The sequence below is a fragment of the Chelon labrosus genome, assembly GCF_963514085.1.
Source record: "Chelon labrosus genome assembly, chromosome: 4".
Lineage (NCBI taxonomy): Eukaryota > Metazoa > Chordata > Actinopteri > Mugiliformes > Mugilidae > Chelon > Chelon labrosus.
This window is the reverse complement of record NC_140340.1, coordinates 15689432-15706843: the sequence shown is the minus strand read 5'-3', so window position 1 is coordinate 15706843 and position 17412 is coordinate 15689432. Positions and strand designations below refer to the sequence as shown.

The 17412-nt window shown below is 43.6% G+C and overlaps 1 protein-coding gene across 2 annotated transcripts in view; it reads right to left on the bottom strand.

The window, feature by feature from the left end:
* Positions 1-17412, bottom strand: part of tox2 (TOX high mobility group box family member 2) — an 89890-nt gene that overhangs the window by 58070 nt on the left and 14408 nt on the right. For both annotated transcript variants that reach the window (XM_084543370.1, XM_084543371.1), the window contains exon 2: positions 62-154. In XM_084543370.1, the coding sequence (XP_084399496.1) occupies positions 62-154 (93 nt within the window). The remainder of the gene's footprint in view (positions 1-61; positions 155-17412) is intronic.

Genomic DNA, 17412 nt, shown 5'->3' with positions numbered 1-17412 from the left:
CACCCCAGCGGGTGAGGGAGCAGGGGTGAGGGGGGTGAGGGGGGAGAGAGGTGAGTCTTACCCCAGTAGAGGGCAGTCTCTTGCCGTCAGGGTTCGGGCGCATGGGCAGGGAACTGTAGAGTCTCACACCTCGATCTGCAGCACCGTATCTGCTCTGGAGGGGGAGGAAGAGAAAGATTTTAAGTACTGTATAGTTTCCACACAGTTTCCACTTTGCAGAGAAACACCTCAAACGCTGCGGCGCATTCACAGTGAATATATATCCAGATTCGAATTCAATTTGTTCAACGCTGATTACGTTTTATGGCATAGCTCACACAGAACGGTACACCCATATTTTAGTTCTTTATTTGTTTACCTGTGTCACTTTCACAAATTTCCACCAAGCCACAAAGCCTGCACATTGGCGGCTGCCGTGTTAAATCACATCACCCCACGGTGATGTGCCACACATAATAACTGGATAACATTGGCTCATGCGGCGGCACTAATGGCACTAAGCTGTTGTGTTTGCTAGCCAGGGTTCCTGTGCAGTGCTCTACTCCCCCCGACGCCATCTTTCTATACATTACACAGCTGATAATTAGAGTGTAGTGGCTTCTAAGCCTGCCGCCACCTCCCTGCACTTCTCCATGTGGGTTTCAGCTGTATATCACAACCTAAAGGAGTGGTGGAAAAGCTCTCAGCACTTGGGAAGCTAATGATTCGCAAAAAAAAAAGCAAAAAAAAAGCGGTCCCTGCCAGGGAGAGACAGTGCAGCTCAGTGGGGTTCACACCGTGGGCCCACAGCCACAGCAAGAGAGCCACCCAGGATTCACTTTAAATCTCCCCATTCCTTATCTCACTCTCTGCCTTTATCTTTGGTTCTCCTCACTTCGCTCTCAACTGTGCGCACCTCACAGCACGCATGCGATTCCCAGATATTCCGTTGTTCTCACATCGACGTCGCTCCTCTGTAACATCTGGTCAGCCGCTCGCGTGTCGTTGCCGTCGTGTGATTTGCACAAGAGTGATAACCTATTCTTTGTGTGTTAATTGATCGAATCTTTTCTCTCTCTCTTTTCTGCTGCCTGAGTCTATTTTGTCTTCTCTGTGCTGTCTGTTGTTGCAATAAAAAAAAAAAAAAAAGCTGCTGCTGCAGATGTGGAAACCGCTTTCTCATAAATAAGAGGATAAAACATGAATTTATATTTGGAAATGACTACAGATTCTGCCTGCTACGTACGGTGCTCACTTGAACCATTCAGTCGGCTAATGAGGATATGATGGAGACCGTTTGGGGGGGTGGGGGGGACACAGTGTGGCAATTTAGAACAAATATCACATTATGTCTCTCTTACAGACTTAGTCTTTTACTCGCTTTACTCCGTCTCCCTTTTCTTCTCAACACGCACACTCTTTGTGAAACACACACACGGACACGAGCAGCGGCACAAAAACACCCACGTGCGATCACAGAGACACAAATACACTGAAGGGCAGATTCAGATTGCGACGCATCATTTAACTATATTTAACAAGTGAGTGAGAGAACATCCTCTCCTGAGCCAATCAAAGCTGGCTCTGCCTCGCGCTTCTGATCGTTCACACGGAGCACGACGAGTGTAGCAGCTTCACAGTGGACGCCGTAAACGCACCTTTGCAGATGTGTTTATGGGCCGTAATGCCGAGCCATTGCCGTGCAGTGAAACCCACAAAGCCGTGCATGTATAAAAGCAAGTATTCAAGACTCAAAGAGCACGTAAGTAGCACCCCTTATAGATGAGGGTACTGTATGAGTTAGCAGTATGCTGATCTAATGGTGGAGATTGTATACAGCCAGCGCAGCCTATCCCCCGAGGCAGAGTGAGAGCACTTGCTGCGTAAGGTTTTGATTTCCTGTGCTCATTATGAAAGGTAAAAACAGATGAGTAGACAGCAGAGGCCATCTTGTCGATGTGGTTTGCATAGTGATGACCTGGCGTTATTAAAGGTAACGCTGCAAGTCGTGGTCAACCAACAGCGTTAAAAAAAGTATCCCCTCTGTGTTTTTAAATACAGTCTTAAAAAGTCACTTAATATATTACCTTATAATATATATTATATGTTCATTAAACATCTTCTAGTCTAACATTTCTTTCTCTGTCAGCTTTGCGGAGGAGCTACTGTACACTAACTCCATTTCTCAATGGAGACTTTTTATTTTTATTTTTTTCCTTTTGTGGCTTGTTAGGTAGCTTGCCAGCATCACAGCTAAATGAATGCCTCGCAGAATAGCTGCTTTAGCCAGCGAAGGAGCCACAGTAAGTGAATGTTTGATATTTCTCCAGTGTGCCAGGCTAATCTGGCCCTGTGGCATGCCATTACGGGGCTAATAACAGCTGTCTGCGGCCTGGAGGGGACACAAGCAAGCCTGGCTGTGCTAACTGGCCCTGACAGACTCATTAGGAGTGCTGGCACCCAGAACAGCAACAGCCAAACTCCTCACATTTCCTTGCTGGCTCACAACAGTTTGCAAGTGCAAGCAGCATTGTTCTCTACACTTGTTCTCTGACACCTTTCTTTTGTTTCCTAGCCCTCACTTCGGCGGCTCTTGGCCTGTCACCTCTCTTTCACTTTGGGATATTTCTACCGAACCACCGCTACCCGACGTCACGTTGAGTCTAACCTCTCAGTCTTTGTCTTTAATCCTGAACTCCCACACTGTAGCTCTGACCAAAACAGAAGAAGTTCAGAGGTCACTTCGAGTTTGTTCGTGCGTTTCCTCGCTGCAGAAAGTAAAAGTTAAATAAATACGTACATTAATAAATGACTGACTCAACTGACTCAACTTTGGTGCTCTGCCACAGGAAGATGCTGCACCACATCAGGAAGAGGCTGACGTCCTCTGAACTTTGTGTTAGTTACTGTATCTGGGCCTGTGTGAGAGGGACTTCCCCAGGCAGACAACAAAAGCAAACATTGTCCTGTCGCCTGCAGCGCCGAGCCAATCGGCACGGGCAGAGCAAGCTGACAATAAACACACACAGCCAATGGCGGACGTCTGGCTGTAGAACCATTAACAATAGGGGGAGGGACACGCACCCTCTGCGCGACTCCAGCCATGTACCAAACTTTTATACCTGCGTACTGATTCTTTTTTTTAATTTTTTTTCTCTGATACATTCGAGAGTTTCATAATGTGTCGGACAAAATCCTGCTGAGAAAGTGTAACAGGAAGGAGTGCGGTGAGAGAGATTAATTAAAAATGTCTGTTAGCACATTGTTTAATTGAGGATAACTGTTGCAGCAATAGCCGGCCGGAAATAAGATCACAAACGCGTTGATATCAACATGTGTCGACGGATTGGAAAAAAAAAATAAAAAATCTGCAGCCGTAACTTATATTGACATTTCATTTTTGTGCAGCTTATACTGACGTTTTCTCAGTCCAAGCAATATGGTGCAAGTGTGATAAATTTTGATTGATGTGTTTTTGTTTAGAGTTAAATCGTGCCACACTACAGCAGGTTCATTGAACAGATGTGCATTAGCTTTACTCAGGTATACAGTGCATACATTTCATAAAAATGTAAATGTAATGCAAACACAAACGAAGAAAACTGGGAGCATGCGCTGATTTTTACTGTTCTTATTATTCAATGCAATCTAGTGTCTAAAACCCTATCATCTAATAAGCTTGCATTATATTCACTTTCCTGCTAATCAACAGCTTGCAATCCATTTTCTCATTAGATACCAACTCCGGCTTTCTCTTTTTATAGGCCGGGCTGTTGGGGCACTGTAAAGCCAAGGGCGCAGCTGTGGGGGTATAGTTACCTGTAATGTTAGCTGTTGCATGTTATATTATTTACGCAGATCTGGACTTAATGGAACACATGTGCGTCTGAAACCGACATTCTTCCCAGATTAGCTGAAAGCCTGCACACATCGGACTCTACTGATGAGAGGAATGCAGGGCCTAGACGGGCTTATGGGGAAACCCTATCAGTCATCTGTGGTATATATACGCAACGTATACATACACACGCACGCACACACAGCCATGCGTGTGCACAAATTCCGTGTTTATACATCGTGGAGACTGTGCGCCGCGCCGCATGTACAGTATGCACGCAAATGATGCATGCGCAAAGATCAATAATACAGAATGCAAACTCAAATAACCGGTGAGCCCTTGCGCCGTTTGTTTCTGCTCCCTTTAAAGCTCCCTTCCACTGATAAAACGGAGCTGTCAGTTGCGTTGCACAAACACAATATCAGTTGGATTTCTAGCTATGGTGGTCTAACAGTCAATAACAGAGCATGAATCACTTTTTCAGTGGTTTTTAGAGACTTTAGTCTGAGGCAAAACCGACTGCAGAGTGCAACATTGGTTTGCATATTGCAGGGTGATGAATCATTTTCCTTCATACATTTTTTTTTTTCTTTTTCTCGCTGCATGCGATACGATTTAATTTCACAGCATGTGATGTAGGTTGTACACCCTGTCGCTTTGGTCGTACATTTTTAAACAAAAGCTGAAAATACATGCATCTCCTTTGATTATTTTTAGGCGTTCTAACTTTTCCTTACGGGGTACTTGGAGGAAAGATTAACTGACGTCTTTTGAAGCTATTTTTCCGGTCTCTCTGCCACCATCTGTGAGTTCCAGCCTATAGACCTTGAAGACACTGATGTTTAAGTGTTGTTTATTTGAAAGTGAAAGAGTGTACTTAAACTATGCCAGATCCTATAATATAATAATAAAAGGATCATGGATTAATACATGGCTCAAGGTCTCGGCATAGAAACATGTTTATAGTCTATTTTGAACTGATGACTGTGGGATATAATGAGCAATATAACGTACAATTGTGCTGATGTGCTGTATAATGTACCGCCATTATATTTGCTTACAGTAACGTTTCTTTTTGTTTTAGTCTGGAGGACAAGTCAATTTGCCGAAGTACTTTTGGGTACTTTCATGAAGTTTACTTAGAAAGACACATCTCTTGTGTGTGTGAAACAGATGTCAGCTAAGGCCAAAGCAGCTTCACCAAAACCCGGACGTGAAGCCTGCAGGGGATACCTGCCTCAGGCCACTACTGACACTCAAACTACTGATCACACCATTGGGAATAACCAACCAACACAAGCATTTGAGCTGCGATTATTTTTAGCCGTCCGCAGCTTTTCGACTGACTGTCCATTCATTCTCGCAGTGTAAACACGTCAGTTCGTGCGCACTCTACATACGCGCTTAAGCCTGTGCTTCTACGGCGGGAAGACGTGATTATATAATAATAATCTCGGTTCAAATTTAATCCCATCTTGTCCCTCTCGGTTTTCTGATCTTGTGCTCTCCTCTCGCTGTGCCTCCGCCCATCCTCTCGCTGCCTTATCTTGTGTTTACATTTCTCCAATAGTTTTTGTTCCACTAGTCAACACAGATTGTCATTTACACTGGGGCACAATACGTCAGCTGGAGATGCTGCAGATACTCGACGCGTCCCCGGATCCCTAGCTGTCTATCAGTCTGCGTATTCATCTGTCTCTCTCTGCAATTGTTTGACTCGTTTTCTCGTCATTCTTGGACTTCGGCCATTTCAAGAAGCAAACACGTCGTATCGAAAGGCCCGTTGGCTGTTGGTGACTGTTACTGCATCTTTTCACAGCTGAAAATGCTACCTTTAAAAAAAAAAAACGCAATTACAGTCAAAGTTGACGTTATACGTCCGTGACACAGTTCCGGTTTCCAACATTGTGCTCTTTTCTCAAACTTGTATAACACCGCTCTGCTCTCCTTTCTGTTCTAACTTCAGCTTGTGTAAGGGACTGTGACAGAAAGTAGATTCTGTATCTGCTGGAACAACAGTGCAGAGCTCGGCTGCGTGTTTTCAGCTGTGATAGGAAATTCAACAGCACCACCTACAATTGTGGCCAAGCCTAGACACTATCCACTGACCGGATTATTGAGTGGATTTAACCCCGCATTTTTCACTCTTCACACAGGAATGTGGAATAAAAGATATAGGTATAACTGAAGATTCTTGCTCGCCCCGTCAAGGACAGTTTGCTGCAAGGATTGATTCAAATCAGAGGAAAAGTAATCACGTTTCATCTACAGTAGTGTTGCTGAATGTAAGAGTTGATGAATTACATCTCTGTAAAATGCCACAAAGACCTCCACAAGGATGGCATGTAGTGGGATAACTGTTAATGATAGAAATGAGCTCTGTCTCCTTTCTGCCTCACGCACAAACACACCTGCCCTTTGTATTATGCCTGACACAAAAGTGAGGGAGATGGAGTGCATTAATAAAGTGCAGTCAGTGCCCTTGCTCTCTTTGATTCAGAGAGGAAAAAAGGGAACTTTTCATTTTCTTTTATCTCTTCTGCTTCTTTTTTTTTTTTTTTTTTTTTCAAAACGCCTCATCTTTAAAAGGCTGTTTCCTGAAGACAAAACAACACGGCACTGCAACAATACAACTTACTACCAACAGCTGACAGGCAGCACCTCTGCTGCGCGCTGGCCGCAACTAGTGTGTTACAGGCGCAAAACAGATGGCTGGGAGAAGCTTGAGCTAATACAAAAACAGGGGATTTTCTCTCCCCCCCACAAGCGGTACGAGCGAAGGCTAGATTGCTTTAATACAGACAGACGCTGGGCTGTATGACTTCTTAACAAATTGGGATTGCAGAGGAGAGACTCCCAAATGTCAGGTTGCATCGGTCATCTGCTTTTCCCAGTGAAAATATGCAACGGACCGTAAGAGGTGCTCTTATTTCCTTTAACACGAGTGAGTGAAAATAACATGGACACCATAAACACATGTTGTTGCAAAAATACTGATAATTGGGCTGAAAAAGCAGGGCTCAAATTATAGTCGATGAGGTGATTCGTTTTTAGCTGTGAATGCTGATGTGTGTGTGTGGGATTGCTTCATGCTAAATAGCATCTATACAAAAATGGATTTAAAAAAAAAAGAAGCCAATTATTCTCTGTTACCAGCTCATCAAATGTCTGTTTTATAACATTTTGCGATTTTGGCTAAAACAAGAAAGCAAAGATTTCTGTCTTGATGTATACAGACATATAGATTTATCAGTCAATTGTTAATGAAAACATATTTGAAGCCCTAAAAGTGCCAAAAGTGAAAGCTCTTACTTGAAAAGATAAGGAAAAAAAGTAACCAAATGTGTATCTGTGGGCAGTTTTAACTGGAAAAAAAGCAACCGTGTATTTACTCTGCACCAAGATATCAACCAGTACAGCGAGGCATTAAATAAAGTACTGTTTAAAGTGGTTCTAAATTTAAAGCATTACAGTCCCGGGCAGCGCTGTAAAATGCCCTGTTCCCCAGTAAATATAAATATCACAACAGAGCAGTTTCACATATTTGGCTAATTCTCGGCGCAGACGCAACTTCTTCTTCTTCTGCTTCTTCTTGAATAACAGTATCGCTTTAGCACAATCTGAGCTGCAGAGGTAGTTACTATCTACAGTACGTTAAGGAAGCGCTGTACGGCAAGACAGCTTTAGAAACATGTTCAGAAGTTCAATCACACGTCGGAGAAAGAAAGGGGGTGTGGGGGGGGGGGGGGGGGGGGGTGAGAGAGGGGAAGGGGGGGATAGGAAAAGACGTAGCTGCAAAGACAGAGTGGAGTAGAGAGAGCGAGTGCCATAGAGGAAGCCAGAAGAGAGAGAGAAGAGAGAGAGTGAGAGAAAGATGGAGATAGAGAGATAGAAGGAGAGAGTTAGTTGAGAGTTGATATGCTGACTACAGGCAGTTGATTTGGTTTCAGAGAGCATTGTTACGGTGCTTTGAATTAATGCCTCCCAAAGAGTCCAATTGTGATTCTTGGGTTGTGCTGACAGAATATTTGACAGCCTAGGGTGAGCTGCTGATCTCAGCTGAATCCTCTGTTCTGTGTGTGTGCGTGCGTGTCTGCGTGTGTGTGTCTGTGAGGGTGTGTGTGCGGCTGACACCCAATACATTCATCCACCTACACGCGTTCAGATACATGTGGATGTGCAAAAAACGAGCAAATGAACCCAGCACATAAATCAAACCGTAAATAACGGTTAACTAAGCGCGCAGACGCAAACTACCAGAGTATGCAAACCACCCTCATATGCAGGTAACTGGAGCACATTCACTTAATCAAGATAAAAAAAAAAAAAAAGAAAAAGTTTGACCAACTGTTTATTTATTTATTCTTTTCTTTTCTTTTCTTTTCTTTTCCCTGCAGGAAACACGTTGTCCCTCAGGGCTGCTGAATAAATAAATAATAATAATAAAAAAAAAAAACACAGACAATGCTTCATTACAGCGATGGGAAGAAAAAGAGACACTCCATCAAAATAAGCCCGCTGCACAGCACTGGCCCGTTCTGACAGCGGCGCGGCGTCAAGAAAAATCATTCGTTAAAACGGATTTCACAAACTTGCAGATTCTGCAGATGTATATTAATTGTAGTCAAGGTGCTACTTTTAACAGCCGTGCTAAATGTTTTTGTATAAAATCATCGCGTTGCATTGCATTGGAAAGGCATGCAGAATGAAAATAGCTATTTACGGTAGATTTATGTGCTATGAAAGCAAATATGGGGTAATTAAAGTCTTTAAGTCTGCTGTGTGTTGTGATGCATGTGAGACATACTGATGGATGTGCAGTACATGTAGATGTAACCTACATAGTTTAGTTATTTCACTTCTCTTTTACTACATTTTACAGACATTTTAGAGAGTTATGTAATGCTGCCTTTGAATTCAAATCCAATTTAAATGTCTTTGTGAACAGCTTCCACCTGCTCCAATCCATCATGAGAAAACTAGGTTTTGAAAATGAGCAAAAATAGCCTCCATTTTCTTTTTCAGTTTTTTTTTTGTTTGTTTGTTTTTTATGCAGCTTTAAAATAAAATTCTGATCTAGTAATCCAGCCCAAACATAAAGTCATGTTCATGTTTTATTTTTATTTTTTTTAAAATAGTCACCTAACAACTTGATCTGAATTTGAGGCCCTGGCACTTGACCTTTACCTTGCGACTTTGACAAAACTTGAAACCCTCCTCCGACCACCAAGAAAAATTCCTGTAACACATCAAGCCATGCCAAATGATTAGGGTTTAGATTTGATCTCGTAACACTGCGCACGACTGAGACTTCCTACAAGGCGCGTTATGAGGCGAGCGTAATGATTTAAGGTGCGGATGAGTCAAAGGCAGATATTTATAGTTTACACTAAACACCTTTCCTTTCTCTCCATTCGAGGCGGTCATTTGGCGCCTTGGAGGACTTTGCTCACCGCGGTGTCGGAAAAAGTTTAGCGTCACTTTTTAATGTGTTTTGGGAAGAGAAAACACAGACGTGTTTTTCATGAATCTGGCCGCTAGCGTGAGAACTCAGAAGCCAGTAGTTAATTAAAATTAACTGGATAAGGAAGAAATAACAATGGGAAGTGAAGGAGGCAGGAAACACGCAGCCAAGTGAAGAGTATAATTGTAATGCAGGTGTTGATTTTGTGGATGGATACTTCTCCTCTTGCAGCCCCCCCCCCCCCCCCCCCCTTTCTTTCTATCTCTCTCTCCAGGCTTTCTCTCCTACCTCTCGCTTTACCTCTGCTATCTATTTACAGATCTTCCCTCTCTTACTGTCCCTCTCTCTGCCTTTACATCTTTCTCTCCATCTTGAGTGCCGTGCCTCACCCTAATTAGAAATTCCCCCTCCGACCAACTGAAATTGAATTGCCCATCATTTGCATAATGATAGCTCACCGGGCTGACGGCCGATTTACCATGAGATGAAATGTAGCAATCACTTAAGAGAGTGACCATGAGGGAGTGTGGGTAAGGGGGAGCACGAGGAGGGAAAAAAAAGGAGAGAGAAAGAGAGACAGAGAGTGAGGGACAGAGAAAAGGGGGTTAGAATGAAATGGGATCACGAAGAGAAAGAGAGGCCGAAATCTGACAGGTATTTAGGTTATTGTCTCATACGGCAATATTGCTGGAAGGAAGGCGGTGTCCTCAATATGACAGTAACTGGACACAACAAGGACACATAAGGACGCTTATGCAACGCTGCTCCTCTTCCCAGCGTAAAACCCTTCTGTCTTTAAACTCTAATTATCGTGCACCATATTTCACGCTACTACTCCGCTACACTGCGTTGAGTGCTGCAGATATTCTCTGTTCCTAAAAGCGTAAATACTTGAATGATCACCCTCAACTCTTTTTTTTTTTTTCCACTTTCCGGCAGTTTCCAGTCTTTAAGTGGCGCACTGCTTGTTACAATTAAACGTTTGCAGCAAAACTGGAACACTGTCTGACTAGTTCACCATATGCGAGAGCTTGTAAAAATCATTTGTGTGTTCATTTTTCTTTTCTTTCTTTTTTTTTCTTTTTTTTTTTTTTTTTTTACAAATAAACATCCTATATTAGGGAATGAAAATGTATTCACCCAGAGTAATTCTTTTTTATTTTATTGTTTTAACGTGAGTACAGGAATAGAATACTCGTAAACAACTCATAAATGTCACTGACCTCCATTGTTGCCGTAAGTGCTCAGTATTTTCAGTTTCTTGTGTCGATGTTTGGCAAGTTCCACACCAGAAACTCCCAAGCCACCCACAGTTTATAAGAAGTGGCCACATCGTCAACTGTGTAGTTGTCAGTGAACGCCCTGTCACTTGAACAACCGCCACACCATGTGTAATTATTGTAATCAATGATATGATAATCACATTGTTGTCTTGCCGCCCTCTGGGCCATCAATCTCGCATTCTCCCTGCCCCTGAAGATTTGACTTGTAAAAAAAAAAAAAATCCCGATGAATGGTGCGTCGGTGATGTCACGTAACTACGGGCAAATCAAATGAGGCGGCATGGTAAAGTGGCAGTGAAGGAGCGCGCGGGGCTTGGGGCTAACGCGCGGGGCTTGGGGCTAACGCGCGTGGCGGTCTAAAATCTCAACACTGAGGCGAAGCTGCAGCGTAAAAACTGCTTATTCATCGGGGAGAGTGGTGTAGAGGTCATATTTGTTTCTAATAGTTAGGGTGATGTGTTGGGCTATCAGGTTGGAAGCTCTGCCCAGAGTCTGATAAGGCCACTGTTTATTGTCTGACTTCCACTCTCTAACCTGAGGAACCTCAGACTCTCACACACGGTACTTTCCACTCCTTAGCCATTACCTCAACTCATATGTGTGTGTGTGTGTGCACAAATGAGAGAGAGAGAGAGAGAGAGAGCCTTGTGTGTGTGTGTGTGATCTTTGGTTTCCATCAAGTCTTGACCTAATTAAAATGTCCTGCCAATCCTCAGCAACTGACAAATCATCGGGAAGCACACAAGAAGCACACACTCATCACTCAGAGCTCAAATCATTTACTCAATTCTTCAATCTCCTCTTCCTCTGTCCATCTCTACATAAGCGATCAGTGATCACATGTCGCATGTTAAAGTCGGCCGGCCCCAGACAGGAGGGAGTTAAGTCCCTTATCTCTCCTCCCCAGAAGAAATTCCTACTAGAGGCCTCGCTCTGCTGGTTTCCTGCCTTCTTGCCCAATGCCCTATTTTTACTCATCGGGGCTCTAGAATACCAGGGGCAGCTTTTTCCTTGTCACTAACATATTTCCTGCCATTCTCACTCTGACATTTCTCCCCTCTGCACGCTTCGCTCAAATCTTTCCCCCTCTTTATGGGTCACAACCTTTCATTCCGGGCCGTTCATATTCAAATGTACCTGCCGACGCCGGAGCCGCCGCTGCAATCTCGGGCATCATTTCCAATTGTCTTGTGTTTTTTTTTTAGTGTTCACAAGTTCAGCTTTCAGTATGTGTTAATTTCAGATCTCATCTGAGTGCTGCCATGGGACAGGCAGTTCCACTCTGTGCTTTGCTGCCATGCTGACTGCAGCATATGATGATTCAACCACAAAACCATAAGCTGTTGAGTGTTTCGCTCTTAATAAATACATGTATTCCACTCTGGGGCTTTTTGTTTTTTAATTTAAAAAGAGGAAACAACTGGTGTGTGTGTTTGTTTTTTACTCGCGCTGCCTCCATCTAATTCAGGGGTGTCAAACTGATCCGTGAAAGGGCCATGTGGCTGCAGGTTTTCATTCCAACCATGCAGCAGCACACCTGACTTGGCTTAATCAATCAACTGAACTGCCTTCACACAGTCATTTCAGGTGTCCTCTTGCTTGATTGGAACAAAAACTTGCCAGCCACACCCACTGCATGGGTGCTGCATGGTTGGAATGAAAACCTGCAGCCACACCGGCCCTTTCACGGATCAGTTTGACACCCCTGATCTAATTAGATATCTGTGTAGGAATCGTCCCACCGAAGCTGCAAATCAAAGCCTAGATTTCCTACCGGATCTTTACAAACCTGCGTGACAAGGTGACTTCTGACGGTCTACTTCAGTCTTAGCGGAGAATGTGGAGAATTCAAAGTACGAATACAAGAATGAATTGCAATTTAATGAATGCCTGGAGGCACAAGATATTAATGATTGGCCCTTTCAGCAGCTTTCATCCTATTCATACGCCAACGAAGGTCTAAATGCAGGTGGGTCGATTCTGGTTAAAAACACTAATGGCACATAAAGGGAGCACACTCAGCTACTGTGTTTCTTTCTCGCCAAGGTCTGATCACTCCTATTAATGGAATGCAGCTCTCAGTAGAGAATATCCAGCCAGCTACAGGTGAAAAAAAAAAGCCCATTGTCGGATTTTCAATGCTACTCTTCTCACAAAACAGCAACATTGACATTCTAGATGAAGAAAGACTGACTTCTCATTCATATTTGCCATGATAAATGCGCCGATTCTCATTCAGTTCGGCGGGATATCATGAATCCAAGACGGTGGACACCTGTGCTCGAATCACACCGCCCATTGTATCGCTTAGTTTTTTTGTCCCTTTACTGGGTGCATTCGCAAATATCAATATTATTTCCCAGTTGGAGGTAAATTGTATTGAATGGTTGCCAGGCTGCAGGAGGGGCTGACTAAAAGAGCCATTCTCCATTTTATCTCTCAATCAGTGTGTGTGTGTGTGTGTGTGTGTGTGAATGCCATCTCTACTATAGTGTGTTCCTTTGCATGCGCAAAATGTGTGTCTCGTTTTGATGAAAAGCAGAACGGGCCGGAGCTTGCTGCATGACTAGGCCATGTGAGAAAAAGTTCACGTGATGCAGACAAATGCAGCCAGTCTTCAGCAGAATGGAAAGACTGTAATCAAACCATAAATCAGAAATCACTGAACTGCCATCCACCCAGCCCTCTCTCTCTCTCTCTCTCTCTGCAGAGCTGTATGTTATGCTACAGGCGCACATACCGTTCTGAAATAGGTGAACAGCAGCTCAGTGAAGAATGCATAGAGGTTTCTATTACACATTAAGTCATTGTAAGAACGAAGATATTTTCGGAGCAATCAAGATAAGAAAGTGTGGTGTGAATATGACTTGTGGTGTCAATTTAAAGCCTTTTCATTCCTTATATACAGACGATTCTCAAAAACAACAGAATGTGTTTTTCTGACTATTCACAAACACATGCGGCCCATATTTGTCTGGCCACGACTTTCATAGTGAGCCACCTGGTGTGCTGTAATATCAGGAGAACAGTGGGGTCATTGTGAAGGAGCTGTGTGATATCGAGGAGAGTGACCCATTTAGAGCCCAGCTACAGAGCTGACAAGCCACTGTTATGTCTGGGACATCTGGAAAGGCCGGAGCCGCTCGCTCCGCTGAAATCCGCACGCGAGTCGAGGAAAAAAAGAGGTCTCTCGACATGGCCATGGATATTTCACACACACTAACCTAGAAGTCCTACGCGGAGGAGAGGGCTGCAAAGGGCCGCTGATACCGGTTGAGGATCTGTTACAGCACGCTGAGAAATTTGGAAGGGATCCAAACCGTATCTGAAGCTCTTCTGGTCATCTTGCGGAGAATTTAGAGCGCCGGAATAACGATGAAGCGTAGATGCTACGTGCTGCTCAGCAGAAGCGAAGATCAAATGATCAAAGGGAAAAGTTCTATCTCATTATTTAAATGAGAATTACTTTTTCAGTAGCTGATTCAGTCCAGCGATTTTCAATAAGAGTTCCGCATATTTGGCTAAATAACTGCAGCGGGAGAAACTGACTGACTGGCTGCTAGAAGTGAATGTAAAGGAATAGAAACACGGAAATCAAAGAAATGTTGCCATTCATGTATCATACACGACGGCGACTGAGATTTGTCCAATGAAGCTGCAGTGCTGCGCATTATATATAAACGAATACATGAATGCATAATGAGGGGCCAAAATGAGCCAAGGAAAGCACAATGAACAAATCCCCCGGGGGAGAGAAAATTATGCAGGAGAGACGAGGGCACAATCCATAATAATATTGGAAACTTTTTTCTCTCTCTTTACTTAGAATCCATGCTTTAAATGTAACACCAGAACTACCCTACATGTCGGGAGTGCACTTTAGCAGTAAGATGAGGATCAATTTCACTCAACTCAAAGCCTTGCTTACAGATTGTGGCCTGAGGTAAGATTGCTGAGATGATATATATATATATATATATATATATAAAGAAAATGCAAGCTAACCTAATACGGCAGTGGTCCAAATACATGCGCTGTACTCATGTGCTCAATACAACGGCAATAGCGCTGATTATTCATTCCAAAAGAATTCACTGTCGTCTCACTTTTTCTCACTCAAACAACTATTCTGTATCATGAGGTAATTCATTTTTGTATGGAGAGGCAATTGGCTGCAAAGATTGAATCATCAGCCCTTGTTTCATTTTCCATGTAATTAAATCAGCTATTGGGAGTAAAAAAAAAAAGAAAAAAAGAAAAGGAAAACGATGTAAGCTGGCATACGATTTAGGGAAAATTAGCATTTTTAATCACAGTACATTACTTTAATAACTCAATAAATCTGTGGCAGCTGGAGCATCTGAGAATGTTGTCACAGCTACTTAGTTCTGCATTTGCAACTAATACAGGCTGATGAGAATCAGCCTGAGAGGGAGAGAATGAAGAGAGAGAGAGAGAGAGAGAGAGAGAGAGAGGGAGGGGAGAAAAGAAGTCCAACCGAGTGAGACAGAGGGGATGAGAATCAGGGGAGATGGAAACAAAAGCGTGGCAGGTGAGAAAGAAATTTCACCACAGACTCTGGCACAGAGAGGAGGGCTCAGCACTTGTCTCCCCTCTCTTTCGTTATTAGCGCCTAATCCCCAATTAGCTCATCCGTCACCTCTTACTGTGTGTCATCCATGAGACCTGCTTACCCCTTCGCGTTGCTTTGTTGCTCGGGTTTCTTTGTGCAGCTTAGTCGTTGCCGAATAAACAAACAATACAAGTCTCGATTCTTGTTAAATTACAAGAGGGTGTCAAGGATTAAGATGCCTATGCACGAATGCAACCGAGTTTCGGAAATTTAAAGCCCTGACCCACAGCAGAAAGAGCGTGGCCTCAAAAGAAGAAGTGAGCTAAAACCTGTAAGTGTTGCTGGAAAGTCAAGCTGAGGCTGGACTGCGGAGTACCTAACCCTTTCTACAGTTTTGCATATTTTTCCAGCTCCGCTTTTCTCTCCAAGAGACGACTTTTAGGTCCAAACCACAATACTTACACAGACGCAGGAGCTGCCTGGAGAGCGCTGATCATTTATTGAAACAGCTTAAAATGACCCAAGATTACATTTAGTGCTAAACTAAACATAGTGTTTCATTCACACAAAAGCTGGAGGAGAAAAGAATGGGCAGTTTGAAACTAGCCTCTTGTAGATAATACATTTCTTTCGGTTGGGGCGGCAAGTAGTGATTAGATCTGTTATCAATTAACCTGTTTGCCTTTTCCTATGTGTAATTGCTTGTTTGCAGCAACCAAAAGGCGTACGAATCTGCAAAAGCTCACATTTGGCAAGCAGAATCCAGTAAAAGTTGGACGTTTTATGACTTGAACTGTTAATTACTTACCGTTGTGTGTGTGTGTGTGCAGGGTGGGGTCGGGCTATCAGGAAGATTCAGCTCACCTGCTGCAGCTGCACTACATAAACTGGCAGCAGTCAGTCAGTCAGACTTTCACTCTCCCCTGACTTTGACCCTGTTGGGTTTTGCTGCGCTCAGTCTATCTTAAGTCTAGTTTCTCTTTTAGTTATATAAAACCAACTTATTTTTAGTTTCAATTCATGTGTGCTCTCCCCTCTGTCCAACTTGAGCATGGCGGTAACAATAAACAATTCCGGAAACCAAGTAATCATTTAAAGGAAGACCTTCCCTTTGACACATAAACAAACGCTCCTAAATCTTGACCAAAAGTCCTCTGAGCCTAACCGAGACTTAACCGTAACTGAACCCTCATAAAAGCTCACAATTTTTGAACTATCTTAGCAGACAATCTACTTGTTACTTAGTCGTAGAAACCCGTTGTTTACCCTGTGATCACACTGTGGTAAGAGCACTCATGTTTGATGTAGGACAACGTTCGCTCTCTTGTAATGAAAATAACAGCGAGTGTCGGCAGGTGCACGATGAGCACAAATGAAAGTGAGAGCTGGAGTCATGTCAGCACGTGCATGCGTGGTGAAGAGGGCTGCATGGGCCCATGCTAATGTGCGGTATCTATCTACTTGATTCTATCCTTTTAGTTTTGGTAAGTTTCCAAAATTGCTCAACGGGCCTCTTTCTTTGTCTTCCAGATAAGAATCTACTGTATCTTTTCATCTCTGCTTCCTCTCCAGTGTTTCTTTGTATACCTCCTGGCACACTTAAAGATCTGCAATAGTAGAAACCCACATAATTTTACAGATTAGCAGTGTACACCTAAGTAGGCATTCACACACGTGTTTTTGCATCAACATCTGGCAGGCCTTAAACATAGCAGCCAGCATTTAAAAGAATAAAAAAAATAAATCCTCTGCTCCATTGAGATGTGAGTTTACATTCAGCACAGGCAGGAGAATGATATAAAAGCATCGTGGCGCAGAGTCAAAGCCCTGAAGGTGTATTGGCACACATCCGTGCCCATTCTCTCTATCTTTGCGGCTCCATTGAGGAGATTGAGGAGCCTTGTTTCCACTGATACGCAGCTTTTTGATTCACTTAGCGGGCTTTGTTGCGTGCACGCTGGATTAATCCTCCAGAAATCAGCACACATGCACGCTCGAGCACCCGCAAACCCGCAAACCCACAAACGGCCATTAGCACGGCAGCGGTAGACCAAGCTAATTAGCTCGTCGCCTCGGCACCTCTGTACCTCGCTGCGTGGATCGCGTTGCAGAGCAGGGACGTGCACAGGGGGGTTGCTCAGGTTGCTCGGGCAACTGCCCATACGTCCTTCTCGACTCACGTTGCCCTTCTGAGGGGGGGGAAAAAAAAAAAATTAAACTCTGTTTACGTGGCTGCAGCGCTGCACACGACCGGCAGCGGCCCTAGTAGGAGCAC